Here is a 16,976-nt window from a genome sequence, read left to right as displayed (position 1 = left end):
TATCAGCATGGCCAATTGGCCATGCTGAAACGAAGGCGCTGATGGAAGCCCTAATTCTCGAACATCTGGAAAACCGCGATTTCTGAAGAACTCTACTCTGACTGGCAATGGCTCTCCAGTAATCTCAAGGCAGCTCCCCGGTACAGTCCTTTTAATGCCTGGGGATTGAACCAGGGACCTTCTGCGTGCAAAACAGATCCTCTACCACTCAGCCACACTTAGATGATTTTTACTGGAGCCTGCAGACACAAAGTATTATTATTGGAGGAGAAGGCGGAGGTATCTGTCAGATCTGCAGAACCCAGGCCGCTGGCTGGAATTCCCTGCCAGTGTTTTGTGTGTGGGGTTATGTTGTCATCGGCGCCTCCTTCCTGCCTGCGATGCTGGCAAGTGTGGTGCGGTGTGAACGGGCACAATGGCTCCTTTGAGGAAGAAGCTCCCTGATTGGGAGGGGGGAAGAGGATTCACAAACACACTCCATAGGCAGGGGCTGCGTTTCAGGGCAGCTTTGCTAGAATGAGGGGGGGAAAAATCAAAGGAGAACTCAGTCATAAAAAGCACTAGCATCCCTGGGTCAGTTGATTCAACAGTACCTGCCTGTTGTCTTAATATTTTAAAAAATCCTTGAACTCTTTTCTTTGCACCATAGAGTGGTGTAACGGTTAGTGTCAAACCAAGATCTGGGTTCAAATTCTGACTTTGCAATAGAAGCTCACCAAGTAACCTTGGGCCAGTCACACTAGGTTTAACCTATCTGACAGGATTGCTGTGAGGATAAAAGGGAGGAGGGGAGAATGTTGTTGGGTTCCTTTTGTGGGGAAAAGAGGGATTATAAATGAAGTAAATGAATAAATAAATATATAGCACATGACTATAGCTCTAAGGCAGGGGTCTTCAGACTATGGCCCTCCAGATGTTCATGGACTACAATTCCCATCAGCCCCTGCCAGCATGGCCAAGTGGTAGGGCTCATGGGACTTGTAGTCTATGAACATCTGGAGGGCCATAGTTTGAAGACCCCTCCTCTGGGAAAACAGGAAAGGGAAGAATTGTCTCTGTATTGTCCTGTATTATTTAGGATGCAATTGGTAGAAATAGAACAGATTGCTTCTGAGCCTGTGCAGTGTATTTTCTTTATTACTGAGTGATTACAGGTCTCCCCCCATCGATGACTGTGTGCCGAGTGAGTCACAGTTGACTTCTGGGGACCCTGTATGGTTTTTGAGGCAAGAGATGTCCGAAGGTGGTTTGCCATTGCCTGTCTCAAGCAGCACAGTCTTCGAAGCCCCCTTCAGGATGCCCCCCCTCAGATGTTATGGACTATAGTTCCATCATCCCCCCCGCAGCACTTCTAAACATTATGCTGACAGGGGATGATGGGAACTGTAGCCCATAACATCCCTGGAGAGCGCAGAGTTTGGCATCTCGCAGAGGCTGAAGAAGAGTTCTGAAGGAGACAGTGGCGGACTAAGATCTGTGAATTCTTGTGGAGTAACGGGGGAATGGAACCAGCACCTCCAATTAAGCCACGGCCACACCATCTACCATGATGGATTTTGGGGTGGGGGGGATTCCAGGTCAGAAAATGGTAGTAAGAGTAACAACAATAATACTACTAACACAAATGTAGACCAGGGGTCTCCAACCTATGGCCTTCCAGATGTTCATGGCCTATGATTCCCATCAGCTCTGCCAATTGGCCATGCTGGCAGGGGCTGATGGGAGATAAATAATCCATGAACTAGTTATCGATGGAGTTTTCGGGCTGTGGCGGCGTGCAGTCTTGATGTTCTAGCATTGCCGCCATCTGGCAGCATCTTCAGGGTGTTAGTATCACAGAGCCCCTCTGAAGATGCCAGCTGCAGATGCAGAGGCTGACACGTTAGAACAAGACCCCCAACCTCCCCGTGGCCACCTTTCCCACCCCTATCCAATTGAATCAGAAAGCCTTTGACAATACGCAGCCCATGGACATCTGGAAGGGCCATAGGTTAGAGATCCCTGCTCTAGACTGACTAGAGCCTTGGTATGTCCTGGGGTGAGCAGTACACTTTTTTTCTCCCTTCTTTGACTATCCAGGAAGCCCAGCGAAGATCAGTATGGGACTACTAAGACCATATTTAAATCGCCTGTTTGCAGTATGCATGCCAAATGGGCCAATCTGCGCTGTCTCTTTCCTACCTCACAGGGTTGTTCTGAAGATGAAATCGGGTTGGGGGCGGGGCGATGCACACCGTCTCAAGGAGGTCAAAAATTGCTCGAAATAATACAAATGCATCCCCCTCCCACCATTCCAAGGTGTTCAGATAAGTTTATGGGTTGGACGGGCCCCTTTTAAGCAAATTCTTTGGGCTCGGTTCCAAACCTGGGATTCCAGCCATATGGCAAAAGGAACCCGAAAGCATCCTGGCTGAGACCTCCTTTCTTTGAGATCAGAGCCCATTTTCCAGGCTAGGATGAGGACCCAGGGTTGGAGTAGCCTGCCAGGGTTGTTCTGAAGATGAAATCGGGTTGGGGGCGGGGCGATGCACACCGTCTCAAGGAGGTCAAAAATTGCTCGAAATAATACAAATGCATCCCCCTCCCACCATTCCAAGGTGTTCAGATAAGTTTATGGGTTGGACGGGCCCCTTTTAAGCAAATTCTTTGGGCTCGGTTCCAAACCTGGGATTCCAGCCATATGGCAAAAGGAACCCGAAAGCATCCTGGCTGAGACCTCCTTTCTTTGAGATCAGAGCCCATTTTCCAGGCTAGGATGAGGACCCATACTTTTCCCTCCCAACCGGGGCCTGCCCCCCTGGCCACTCACCCCTTTCCGTGGTCCAGTCCTTTCCCTCCCCTCTTCGCCAGGCTCACCTTTCCTGATCCCCCCAGGTGTCTCCTACCTGCCCCCCACCCGCTCCCGTGGTCCGGCCAGCTGGCCACACCCACACCCGCCCTCCGTCCCAGCCACCTGGCCCAAGCTCACCTGCCGCCGGGCCGCCGCGCCCGGACCCAAGCCCGGGTGAACTGCTGCCCGCGCCATGAAGATCAGCACCTTCCTTTCTGGGCCCCAATGGAGGGGTGCAGAGTGGTAGTGCCCATGAAGATCCTCCCCCCCATTCCAGGTGAAGGTTTGGTGTCAGAAGCAAACAACGCCCCCCCCCCCCCATCACCAGACTTTTCTCCACCTGCATTTTGAAAAAACTCTTTTGTTCAGCTCTTGAAACTTTCCCCACAATAGGTTAAGCCAACAGTTCGGGCACCAAAATGGCCAAGTATCAACATTTGGACTTTGTACACCTGCTTCACAGCTGACTGTATTTTTTCCTTTGGTATCTTGCGATTCATCGGTCAGTTTGTCCCGATTGTCCTAAAACGTGGGCGACAGCCGTTTGTTAGGAATTGTGTTGATCTGTGGCGCTGAACCCGAGGGGGAATATCAAAATATCAGAATGCTTGAATGGTGTCGTTTTATGATCAGACTACATTATTGAACAGAATGCAACGTGGAGAGGTTAAGAATGACCGTGGTGACATGAAAAGAGGACATCTTGGCGGGGAAACCGTGTAATCCTAAATAGTTACACCCTTTTAAATCCAACAAAGACAGTGGGCTTAGAAAGGTGTAACTATTCAAGACTGCACTATGAAGTGTCTGGAATTCTTTGATGTGGGTCGACTGTTGGCCTGAACACTCCTGGCCCATGAGATAACGCATTCCTCGCATTCTGAATTAAATTATTTGAATTACTTCATTCATTGGCATTAGAAACTGTGGCAGACTAGCTGCTATTGATTTATTTAGAACATTTATTTGCTGCCTTCCTATGGTACAAAACTTGAAGTGGTTTACAGTAAAAATAAAATACCAGTGGTAAAAGAAATACATAAAGAACCAAAACTTAAAATCCCGGGTGAGGGGAAAGGTTTGGTGTCAAGCAAACAACATCACCGAACTTTCTCCACCTGCATTTGGAAAAACTCTTTTTGTTCAGCTCTTGAAACTTTCCCCACATAGGTTAAAGCTAACTGGATTCGGGCACCGTGGCCAAGTATCAACATTTGGACTTTGTACACCTGCTTCACAGCTGACTGTATTTTTTTCCCTTTGGTATCTTCTGCGATTCATGGTCAGTTTGTCCCGATTGTCCTAAAGCGTGGGCGACAGCCGTTGTTAAGGTATGTTGATCTGTGGCTGAACGAGGAGATATCAAAATATCAAAGAATGCTTGGAATAGTGCGTTTATAGTCAGACTACGTGAACAGATACAACGTGGAGAGGTTAAGAATGACCATTAGTGACATGAAAGGGACATCTTGAAACAGTGTAATCCCTAAATAGTTACACCCTTTTAAAATCCAACAAGACAGTGGGCTTAGAAGGTGTAACTATTCAAGACTTTGCACTATGAAGTGTCTGGAAATTCTTTGATATTGAATTAGAGCTGTTGGCCTAGACCTCTCCTATTATGAGATCGCATTCCCTCGCATTCTGAATTAAATTATTTGAATTACTTCCATTCACATTTGGCATTAGAAACTGTGGCAGACTAGCTGCTATTGATTTATTTAGAACATTTATTTGCTGCCTTCCTATGGTACAAAACTTGAAGTGGTTTACAGTAAAAATAAAATACCAGTGGTAAAAGAAATACATAAAGAACCAAAACTTAAAATCACATTTAGACTTTTCTCCACCTGCATTTTGAAAAAACTCTTTTGTTCAGCTTCCTTTGGAAACTTTCCCCTTAATAATAGGTTGCTTCTCAACAGTTCGCAAATTCAAAATGGCCAAGTATCAACATTTGACTTTGTACACCCGCTTCACAGCTGACTGTATTTTTTTCCTTTGGTATCTTTAAGCATTCACCGGTCAGTTTTGTCCTACGTCCTAAACGTATGCATAGCCGTTTGTTAGGAATTGTGTTGATCTGTGGCGCTGAACCCGAGGGGGAATATCAAAATATCAGAATGCTTGAATGGTGTCGTTTTATGATCAGACTACATTATTGAACAGAATGCAACGTGGAGAGGTTAAGAATGACCGTGGTGACATGAAAAGAGGACATCTTGGCGGGGAAACCGTGTAATCCTAAATAGTTACACCCTTTTAAATCCAACAAAGACAGTGGGCTTAGAAAGGTGTAACTATTCAAGACTGCACTATGAAGTGTCTGGAATTCTTTGATGTGGGTCGACTGTTGGCCTGAACACTCCTGGCCCATGAGATAACGCATTCCTCGCATTCTGAATTAAATTATTTGAATTACTTCATTCATTGGCATTAGAAACTGTGGCAGACTAGCTGCTATTGATTTATTTAGAACATTTATTTGCTGCCTTCCTATGGTACAAAACTTGAAGTGGTTTACAGTAAAAATAAAATACCAGTGGTAAAAGAAATACATAAAGAACCAAAACTTAAAATCACATTTAGTAGTAGTAGTAGTAGTAGTAGTAGTAGTAGTAGTAGTAGTAGTAGTAGTAGTAGTACTACTACTACTACTACTACTACTACTACTACTACTACTACTACTACTACGAACACTACTACGAACACTACTACGAACACTACTGATACATTACAAAATCCTTGGTCTCTGGTTGAAGCTCAAATTGTAATGAAAGGCCAACAGCCGGCTAAAAAACTATGATATTAAACAAAACATAATAACAATAACAATAATAATAAAGCTGTGAAATCAACAACAACAACAACAACAACAACAACAACAACAACAACAACAACAACAACGCCTCTGGGTGAAGCTCAAATTGTAATGAAGGCCAACAGCCAGCTAAAGATCTGGCAGCTGTGAAATCTACAATAATAATAATAATAATAATAATAATAATAAAAACTACATTAAACAAATGCAATCCTAAAATAAAACCAACCTAAATAGCATACTGCCATTGGGCTAGGGAGACCTGGGCTCAAGTCACTCAGTCACAGAGCTCACTGAATGACTTTGAACCAGTCACTCTCAGCCTGGCCTTCCTCACAGGGCTGTTGTGAAGGTAAAATGGTTCAGGAAAAGAGAATAAAGTATGCCACCCTGAACTTCTTGGAAGAAAAGTAGGATAAAATGTGTTGCTCTGAATGTCTTGAAGGGAGGGTGAGATCTAAATGCGGAGATCAGGTAACTGAAATCCAGCAGGCAGATCAGAACCCAGGATTTACCCATAGGTAAGCAGTGAACAGTGGTGGATATCAAACCCTTTACAGTTCTTTAACCAGGGTGTTTTAAGGCTGTTGAGAGCTGGTATGATCTTGAGCTGAGCACCATCCCTCGACAACGTGTATTGGTTTCCATTTCAAAAGGGTCGGATACGCTTACAAAACTGCCCAAGCAGCTGCTCTCCGGGGACTCTGGCAGAGCCAGGATGTTCCTGACAGCTGCTCTCCAAGATTCTGTAACTGGAGATGTTGGGAATTGAACTCGGGGCCTTTGGCATAATATGCATGTATTGACCATTGGACCACACTTCCTTGTTCCCTTCCACTCCCAAACATACATTTGTGTGTGGCGGGGGGGAGGGGGGGCTGTGACCAACTTCGGAGGACGGGATAAGCTTGCTGTTGTCTTTCCTCAACATTCCCAATGTAAATCAGCCTGGAAAATAGGGGCTCTGGGCGTCTGTATAGCTGGTAACTTGGGTTGGTGGAAAGTTCAGTCAAATTGCATCTGACCTATGGTATCCCCATAGGGTTTTCAAGGCAAGAAATGACCAGAAGTGGTTTGTCACGGCCTTCCATTCTGAGTAGCACCTCCTTGCTTGTTTGGCTCCCATCCGAGGACTAACCACAGCGGATCCTACTTAGCTTCCAAGAACTGGCAAGACTGAGCTATCCTGGGACATCCAGGTGAGGGGCTGGGATCTTCAAAGAACCTGGGAACCGTTCACACCTTCTTGCAGATGAGCTGGCGCCAGGAGGTTGCCAGGAAGGGAAGAGGGAAACAGGAAAGCATTTACAGGAAAACATTTGCAATTCCCCCACAGCAAGACATCCAGGCACTGACAGGCATGGTCCTGACACCTCACAGGGTGTTTGTCGTGGGAGGGAAGGGAAAGGAGATTGTAAGCCCCTTAGAGTCTCCTACAGAAAAGAAAGGGGAGATATAAATCCAAACTCCTGCTCTTCTTCTTCTTCTTCTTCTTCTTCTTCTTCTTCTTCTTCTTCTTCTTCTTCTTCTTCTTCTTCTTCTTCTTCTTCTTCTTCTTCTTCTTCTTCTTCTTCTTCTTCTTCTTCTTCTTCTTCTTCTTCTTCTTCTTCTTCTTCTTCTTCTTCTTCTTCTTCTTCTTCTTCTTCTTGTCCCATAAGAATAAGCAATTTCAAATAGTCTTTTGTGACGGAGAGCTGTTGCTAGGATATCGGCACCAGGAAATTAAATTCACCTTGGAATTCCAGTGTCCTTGGTTTGCAAGTGACTCATCGGCTTTCTCAGTAGGGTTGCCAGCTCCGGGTTGGGAATTACCTGGAGATTTTGCGAGTAGAGCCAAAGGAAGGGAGGGACTTCAGTGAGTGATAACACCATAGAGTCCGCTTTGCCGGATGGCTATTTTCTCTAGGTGAACTGATCTCTGTCACCTGGAAATCAGTTGTAATGGAGGCAGGTGTCCAGCCACCTCCTGAAAACTGGCAGCCCTGTTTCTGAGACATCTGAGGTAAAAGAATGAATACATGAAATAGCTGGATAGCTGTTGGCCAAACAATGAATTGCCATAGACAGCAGTCTCCACCCTTCCCTGGAGCTACCTTTAAGCTTTTAATGTCTGACTTTGAAAGCATGAACAAAAGAAACATATCAGGTTACAGATATACTCAGGTTCAGGTTGCTGGCTCTGGGAAATTCCTGGATATTTTGAGTGTAGAGTCCGGGGAGGGACTACAGTGGGCTGTAATGCCACGGAGTCCACCTTTCAAAACTGCCATTTTCTCTCGGGAAACTGATCTCTCTGTCCTGGAGATCAGTCAGAATTCTGGGAGATCTCCAGCCACTGCCTGGAAGCTGGCAACCCCAGTTGTTAGGTTAGATCCAACTAGGAATGCCAGCTTCTAGGTGGGACTTGGAAATCCTTCAGAATTACAGCTCATTTCCTGAGTACAAAGATCAGTTTCCCGTGGAGAAAAGAGCTGTGGAGGGTGAACGCGATGGCGTTGTATCTAGGTTGCCAACCTCCAGGTGGAGGCTGGAAATATACTATTACAGCTGATACCCAGGTGATAGAGATTAGCTCACCTGCAGAAGATGGAAGGTGGCTGGGGGGAAGAATTAGGACTAATAAAAGGAAACACTTCTTCATGCAACGTGTGATTGGTGTTTGGAATAGGCTGCCAGAGGGGGTGGTGATGGCCACTAACCTGGATAGCTTTAAAAGGGGCTTGGACAGATTTATGGAGGAGAAGTCGATCTATGGCTACCAGTCTTGATCCTCTTTGATCTGAGGTTGCAAATGCCTTAACAGTCCAGGTGCTCGGGAGCAACAGCCGCAGAAGGCCATTGCTTTCACATCCTGCATGTGAGCTCCCAATGGCACCTGGTGGGCCACTGCGAGTAGCAGAGTGCTGGACTAGATGGACTCTGGTCTGATCCAGCTGGCTTGTTCTTATGTTCTTATGTGGCCTTTATTATACTCCAGAGGTGTAGCTAGGGAAAATGGAGCCCAATGCAAAATTTGAGTTTTGCATGCCCCCCATGTTCATTTGTGTTTTTTGTATTTTTTAGTGTTTTTTCAGTTTTTGGCATGCAGGGGGGACAGTTTTTAGGCTAGCAGCACCAAAAATACAGGGTATATTTAGGAGACTCTCCTGATGATATCACCCAAGTTTGGTGAAGTTTGGTTCAGGGGGTCCAAAGTTATGGACCCTCAAAGGTGTAGCCCCATCTCCTATTAGCTCCCATTGGAAACAATGGGGAATGGAGGCACCCCCTTTGGGAGTCCATAACCTCACCAAACCTGGGTGATATCATCAGGAGAGTCTCCTAAAGATACTCTGAAATTTTGGTGCTGCTAGCCTAAAAACTGCGCCTCCTGTAGGCCACAAACTGAAAAACACTAAAAATACAAAAAACACAAACTTGAATTTTTGCATGCCCCCCTCCAGGCGCGCGCCCGGGGCAACACACATCCCTTGGCCCCCTTGTAGCTTCGCCTTGAGGCCCCTATCCTCCTCAAACCTTGCCCTCCTCAGGTTCCACCCCCAAAATCTGCAAGTAAAGTATTTCCCCATCCAGAGCTGGCAGTTCTAATTGTACTCTCAACCGAAAAGAAAAAGATCAGAACAAAACAGTGGCAACAAAAAGATCTATCTGATCAAAATTTGCATGATTGGCCCAAAGAAAAAAAACATATAATTTTATTTATTTTAAAAATAGGCGTATTTTAAATATAGAAACAAATATAACACCTGTATTGTCGAAGGCTTTCACGCCCGGAATCACTGGGGTGCTGTCTGGTTTCCGGGCTGTATGGCCGTGTTGTCTGCTGCTAGAACACAGCCATACAGCCCGGAAACCAGACAGCACCCCAAATATAACACCAATCCTCAACAGCATAAATATGTGATCCAAAACAAATGAAGTGAATAGCCGCTAAACAATGTCTGCTAATCAGCTAACTAAATGAATACATATATAGAAACAGTGAGTTTTGTGGCAGAGTGGGGATTGGAACTCAGGCCTCACCATCCCGTATTCTAACAACTACTCCATGCCAGTTCTTGTTTCCCAGCTGCCAGCTTGCATTGTTAGCTGCCTTGATTCTAGTTTAAATTACTTCACGTTTCTAGTTGCGGTTCTTCCTTTTGTGTCTGTAGGATTTTCAAGCTGTTACAAAGGCACCTGTTGCAGGGACCTGGATTTGTGAAGAGAGAACGCAGGAGGGCGCACTGATCATTAACCAGCTCTGAAATGGCTGAAAAAGATGGTGAGTTGGATTTTTATTTTCAAAAGGGCCCCTAGAACTGACCATACTATGGCCTCTCTCCCCCCCCCCCTTGTTCCCTGCCCCCAGCAACTAGAATAGTAATTAAACATTAACACTTTGACTGCTTTATACTGGCCTGGGAAAAGGCAGTATATCCACTGCATGACCTTTCTGGGATTCTTTGGCTTCACAGGCAGGCAAAGTAAATAGCTGCTTCAGGCTGATGTAGCTGATTCTTCACCAGAAGATGCCTGCTGGGTGCCCATGTGAACTGCATGGACAGGGCAGTTTAACTGGGACCCTATTCCTGAGTATCCTTCGGTCAGGCAGAGTTTAATCCAGTTTATTTGTTCCCTGTGTTGTGTCTTGTTGAGGCGATGGGTTTTTATCCTTTTTTTTGTTGTTGAAAAAAATGTGTACCTTCATCCCAACTACTGGGTGCTTTCACACACACAGTGAATAAAGCACTTTCAGTCCACTTCCAGAAAAATAAATACGAAGGTCAAGGAGGAAAGGGTCAATTCAAATTTTGTGTGCGTGTTTGTGTGTGTGCATGGCTGCCAAACCAGTCGAGGGATTGAAAGTAACCAGAATAGCACAAAGATCTGACGCTTAAAAAAAACCAGGAGACAAAGAGGGTGTGCCTGCACTTTCCCTTTCTCCTGAAACAGGAAGCTGAAAGAATAGCTTCACGGTGTCACATACCTGCTTGTCTGGGACAGCTGCTTGTCAGAGAGAGAGACAGAGAGAGAGAGAGAGAGAGAGAGATGTACAATATCAACATATTGATATTTTATCTTTCAGTATTCACAATTTCTTTTTAAAAGTTAAAAGAAAAGAAAAAATCAGACGTCTTCTGTAGTAAAAAGGGAGGGCCAAATTTTTTTACATGGATTTTCAGATGGCGGGGGTCACTGCGCCCCTAAACCCCGCAATGTGGAAGGGGTAATTGTATTTTACTGACTTCAGCAGTATCCCACCGTTTGCCCCACCGAGGGCCTAAAGCAGCTTACATGGTTCTTTTATCCTCCATTTTATCTGAGGTTGCCAACCTCCAGGTGGGACTTGGGGGTACCCCAGAATTACAGTTCATCTCCAGATCATGGACATCAATTCCCTTGGAGAAAATGGATGCTCTGGGGGTGACTTTTATGGGTTTGTACCCAACTCCTTGTCTAACCCAGGCTCCACTCCCAAATCACCAAGAGTTTCCCAACCTGAATCTAGCAACCCTAATTTTATCCTCACGACAACCACGTGAGGATGGCTACAGTTAGAAGTTATGACAAGCCAAAACACACCCAGCCAGCTTCTAAAGCAGAGTGGGGATACACAGCAAAGTCTCCTAGAAAGTATTACTCCATCACTGTCTGTCTGTCTGTCTGTCTGTCGGTCGGTCGGTCGGTCGGTGTGTGGAGTGGATAGTACAAAGAGAGATCAGTTTTTAAAAAGCTCTAATAAAACTATTGTCTATTCATTCCAATGTGTGTAGGCCACCCCAAAACTTGTTATTAAGCAGGCAAAGCAGGATGAACATAAAATCTAGTGCAAGATAAGCTGGTACCAAAAGATGCTACAGTGGTATAACTGAACTAACATGGGCCTCATAAGTAAAGGTGAAAATATGCACTTTGCTTCCTTGGTGGGAAGCAAAGAATCTCTTGAACAAAGAAAACTGGAGACCTTGTATGGGCTATCTATTGAAAAAATACGGTAGAAGAGAAATAGTTGCAATAGATTTAAGATTTAGAAGAAAATAGCAGATTGAAATAGAACATTAGAAATTATGAAGTCTGTAACTGATTAAATTATTCCATTTTAAATAGATGCTTTAATCTAGAATGGATTAGAATTCAGCAGTGAGATAGCGGGACGTCATTATTTGGTGTTATGGCATGCAGGTTAGGTGGTTATTGAATGAGTTACGTTTTAATTCTCTTCTGTATTTTATATTTTTGCTTTGTATTGATGTGGTGGGGGTGTGAAAATGGTTGGGTTTTTTGTTTTGTTTTGGTATGCTGAGAAAATTAAAAAATCACATGAAAAAGAACAAATATGGGGCTTGCCCAGCTAAGGGTAAAGAGATTTTTGCCCTGGTTTTGACCCAATAAAATGCTGGGTGATCTTGGGTCAGTCCCATACTCATGTTCAGCCTAACCTTGTTGTTGTGAGGATATCCCCCCTTTCTCTCCTGCAGGAGACTCAAAGGGGTTTACAATCTCCTTGCCCTTTCCCCCCACAACAAACACCCTGTGAGGTGGGTGGGGCTGAGAGAGCTCCAAAAAGCTGTAACTAGCCCAAGGTCACCCAGCTGGCATGTGTGGGAGTGCTCAGGCTAATCTGAATTCTCCAGATAAGCCTCCACAGCTCAGGCGGCAGAGCGGAGAATCAAACCCGGTTCCTCCAGATTAGATACACGAGCTCTTAACCTCCTACGCCACTGCTGCTCCTTAAAGAAAATAAATGAATAAAACTGGGGGTCCCCGACCTTTTTGAGCATGAGGGCACATTTGGCATTCTGACACAGCATGATGGGCGCAGTAAAAAAATGGCTTCCACAGGAGGCGGAGCCAGCCATGAAATGATTACCAGGAAAGGTGTGGGCAGGTTCCACAGCCACCACGTTAGGGACCCTTGCGATAGTCTGGCACAGTTCTTCCTTTGCTGTCCTTTTATGTTCTCACACACTACCTATGAGTGACTTGCCAGGTGGTAAAAGACCACCTCAGATATTCATTTATAGACAGCGAGTGGGCAATGGAATTGCATTTGATGCTTGAGGAGGTGTTAATTTCTTCGTTGTTCTGATACTAAAGTGACACCTGTCTTTCATATGACTGCCATCTTTTAGGGCTGACACCTCTGGCTTGAAAAATTCCTGTGGGGTCATGTCTAGGGAAGGTGGTCTGCTGTTTAAAATGATAGCCGTTTTGAAAAATCAAACATCTAAAACCCGGGCCCTGTGAGATCTGACACAATTTCATAAGGCCTGTAAGACAAAGGCCCCTTCTGCACATGCAGAATAATGCACTTTCAATCCACTTTCAGTGCACTTTGCAGGATTTTACTGTGCGGATTTTACTGTGCGGAATAGTAAAGTCCACTTGCAAACAATTGTGAAAGTGGACTGAAAGTGCATTATTCTGCATGTGCGGAAGGGGTCAGAGCCAAGGCAGCGACGGTATTCCATCTAGCATGCCTCCCTTTTTCTATCCCCTTCCCTCCTCCTATTTGTCTTCTGATTTTCTTTCTTATGCTGCTAGGAATAAGAAATATTGAATATATACTTGTTTTAACATGTTGAATTTTAACGCCATCTAGAGGCAGTTATTTAGATTGTTATAGGGTTTTTTCCCCCACACTGAGAGATTGATTTTATTATTATTATTGAGCTTGCAAGGGAAAGGGAGGCCTATAAACAGAATAAACAAAAAAAAATACTTGTATTGTCGAAGGCTTTCACGGCCGGAATCACTTGGGTGCTGTGTGGTTTCCGGGCTGTATGGCCGTGTTCTAGCAGCATTCTCTCCTGACGTTTCGCCTGCATCTGTGGCTGGCATCTTCAGAGGATCTGATGTTGGAAAAGCAAGTGGAGTATATATCTGTTGGAGTGTCCAGGGTGGGTGGGGAAACCTTGCCTGTGAGTAACAAAGGCGGCAACCAGGTCAATAGTTGAGGGCATCTGAATAGAAGTATGAGTAACAATGAAGACTATAGCCTGGGAGTAACCCTGTAGATAGCAAGGTCACTGGTGGGAGCATCTGAATAGAAGTATCTTGGCCTTTGTTTCTTTTTTGTCTATGGTCACCAAAAAAAAATACTATTTGGAGAGCAATCGTGAATCTATTGGACAATGTTTACACAGATGATGTGAATGTGTATATATCTATATCTATATATTGCTTATTATTCTATGTGCATTCTTTGTCATTTTTGCATCATCATCATAATTAATCATGTGACACCATTGCTGGCTAACCATTTCTTCTGTGTCTTCCAGGAGCCCTTAAAGCACGGGGGAGCTCTTTGTCCAAAGTTGTGGCTGTGGTAGCCAGCGGCTTCCTACTTCTGGCTGGGATAGGTGCTGGAATCTGGGCTATTGGTGAGTTTCTGTCACCAGTGTCAGTTTGCTAGGGTGTAAGAGAGCATTCTTGAGAGAGGAGGCTCATGTTCCAGAGCCATTTACAATTCCCATCTTGCCAAATGCACCCACTACTGTCTTGGGTTCAGAATACATACCCTTGCTGCACATTAATGTTGATACCAAATTGCTACCGTTTTGAAAGCAAAAGCATAGACCGGGCCCCCACATCCAGTTCTATCACTGGGAAACCACGCGTGTGAATGCATCAGATTTAAAACCCAACTGTTTTCGGGGAGAATGGAAATCTGTGGTAGAAGGGGAATTACTTGTGACCACCAATGGCAGGCGACATCTCATTGGCACAGCGTACCTTCAGGACCGCATTACCCCATATGTCCCAGTTCGACCTCTGCGCTCGGCAGAGGCCAACCTACTGGAGATCCCTGGCCCCTCAATGATGCGGCTGGCCTCCACTCGGGCCAGGGCCTATACAGCCCTGGCCTGTACCTGGTGGAACACTCTCCCTCCAGCTGTCCGGGCCCTGCGGGACCTTGGCGATTTCCGCAGGGCCTGTAAGACTGAGTTGTTCCACCGGGACTTTGGAGAGACCAGCCGCTGAGTGTGCCCCCCCCTTTTATTTTTTGGGTCCCCAATGTCATCAGGACCCATTATCTCCCCCCCTCCTTCTTCTTAGGAGGATTAAGTTTAAGTTTAAATACGTTTTTGTGAGAGGCCTATCTTGGGACACAACTGCTGTTTTTAAGTGTATTTATGGAATTTGTATTTATGATGATTTTATATACTGTTTTTATGTTGTACACTGCCCAGAGCCCTTCGGGGATGGGGCAGTATATTAAATCAAATAAATAAATAAATAAATAAAAATATGTAGGGCAGCGATTTCCAACATGGCGCCCGTGGGTGCCATGGTGCCTGTTGACACCTTTTCTGGCCCCTGCTAAGTGTTTTTAGGAAATGGGTAAATTCAGGAAGGGCTTTTGCCCATTTGATTGGCTGTGCAGATTTTTTAAAATGTGGTTTTGCCAGCAACTGCTTCCACAGCGCAAGGGCCTGCACTGTGTTACTGGAGTTAAGCCATGGCAATCATTTTGTGGCTGGCTCCATTTCCTGCGCCATACATTTCTGGGAGTTATTGTATTGCTGTGCCCGCTAAGCTGTGTCAGAATTCTGCAGACTCCAAAAAATTGGGTAACCCATGGAGCAGATGATAGGGAAGATGTTTCCGAAGTCCTAAGGAGACCAGCTGCCAATCTGTACTGGCAGATGAGTCATTGGTTTTGAGGCACCACTACACAACTCTATGACCTGGATGGTCAAGCACAAGTACACATTTTTGCACAGAGTTCCTTTTACCTGTTCTGAGCCCTCTTTGGTCCAGTCTTGTCCTGAATGGAGTTCTGACTTCATCCTTTTGTCTTTCCTTGAATACAGTGATGTCAGCTCTTGGAAGCGAAGGTGAGAGTCTGTACGTTGGTAAGTATTCAAGGGGGGCTCAGAACCCATCACAAACCATGATATTGCACCATTTGGTTTCTGTTTGCACAGTGCTTTTAATAGGCCGGTATCCCTCCATTGCTGATGAGCAGAAGGTGCAATTTGAACTCCTGGCTCATTTGCATTTATATATTTGCACCTCGCTTTTCTCCCTAATGCTGTGGTGGCGAACCTTTGGCACTCCAGATGTTATGGACTACAATTCCTATCAGCCCCTTCCAGCATGGCCAATTGGCCATGCTGGCAGGAGCTGATGGGAATTGTAGTCCATAACATCTGGAGTGGCAAAGGTTCGCCACCACTGCCCTAATGCAACTTGCAATGCTGTTCTCCCCTTCTTCACTTTCTCACAGCGACATCCCTGTGAGATTGGTTAGAACAGTATAGAATAGAATGGAATAGAACTTTAATTTATATACTGCCCTCCCCCGAAAGGCTCAGGGCGGTGCACAACAAAATATATATCAATAACACAACGTATAACAGCAGTATCAAACAGTATTTCAAGTAACAAATATCGATAATCAAACCAACATCAGTATAACATTATGACATTGCATAGCAGCAATATAACAACATCAGCCCAGCAAGCTAATTCACAATATACATGGCAACAGTAAACATAATACCATAATATCATAATCACAAAACCATGGGTAGGAGATCATAGCAACACCATAACATTATACAACAATATTAAACATAGCAAAATCATAACATTATAAACAGCAGTGAATATGGCACTATAAATAGCAAATCCACAATACAATAGGCCAGTGATGGCGAACCTCGGAGCCCTCTCTGTGGGCACGCTCAAACAGAGTTTGTCATGTGGGAGGCGGAAAATCACCCCCCCCCCCACACATCTAGGCTGGCCTGGGCCACTGAGCACAACGTGCGCGCACCACGGTGAGCAGGGAAGACTGGTGCCTGTGCTCCGGGTGGCTGCTGCCTGAGGGGGGGCGCAGAGGAGGCAGAGATGCTAGAGAGGCACAGAGCAGTGCGCATGGGACTTGCTAGAGCAGGCTGGCCCCTGCTCGAGCGGGTGAGGCGGAGGAAGAGGAAGCCAACCGGTTTTTTCTAAACTGAAACCTCAGCATTCAGGTTAAATTGCCGTGTTGGCACTTTGCGATAAATAAGTGGGGTTTGAGTTGCAATTTGGGCACTCGGTCTCGAAAAGGTTCGCCATCACTGCAATAGGCTGAGATAGTGTCACTCAGCAAGTTGCTCAGCAAGCTTCCATAGCACAGGGGGGATTCTAACCTGCCTCTCTTCACCCTACATTATAACTTGGGAAACTTGCCACGAACCATTCTCCAACAAAAGGCAATGTAGATTCCTATCATTTATTGGCACAGAATGTATCATTAACAGTCAGTTAAACAAAGATTATTGGATTCTCCTTTCGCTCATTTGGGTAAGATCACGAGCTGATTTTGGACTGTATGGTGTCCGTTAACTA

At 45.2% G+C, this 16,976-nt stretch overlaps 1 protein-coding gene across 3 annotated transcripts in view; it reads left to right on the top strand.

The window, feature by feature from the left end:
- HPN (hepsin) overlaps positions 1–16,976 on the top strand; it is a 56,984-nt gene that overhangs the window by 15,997 nt on the left and 24,011 nt on the right. For 2 of the 3 annotated variants that reach the window (XR_007244749.1, XM_048499270.1), the window contains exons 1-4: positions 6,700–6,850; positions 9,806–9,915; positions 13,916–14,017; positions 15,452–15,493. Coding sequence is in view for 2 of the 3 variants with exons in the window: in XM_048499270.1 (XP_048355227.1) it covers positions 9,900–9,915; positions 13,916–14,017; positions 15,452–15,493 (160 nt within the window). In the remaining variant the exon portion in view is untranslated. Of the gene's footprint in view, positions 1–6,699; positions 6,851–9,805; positions 9,916–13,915; positions 14,018–15,451; positions 15,494–16,976 lie in introns of those variants that run through there. The other variant, XM_048499271.1, reaches the window with a different exon arrangement.

Source organism: Sphaerodactylus townsendi, linkage group LG06 (genome assembly GCF_021028975.2).
Source record: "Sphaerodactylus townsendi isolate TG3544 linkage group LG06, MPM_Stown_v2.3, whole genome shotgun sequence".
In the NCBI taxonomy this organism is placed as follows: domain Eukaryota; kingdom Metazoa; phylum Chordata; class Lepidosauria; order Squamata; family Sphaerodactylidae; genus Sphaerodactylus; species Sphaerodactylus townsendi.
This window is presented reverse-complemented; position numbering and strand designations above follow the sequence as displayed.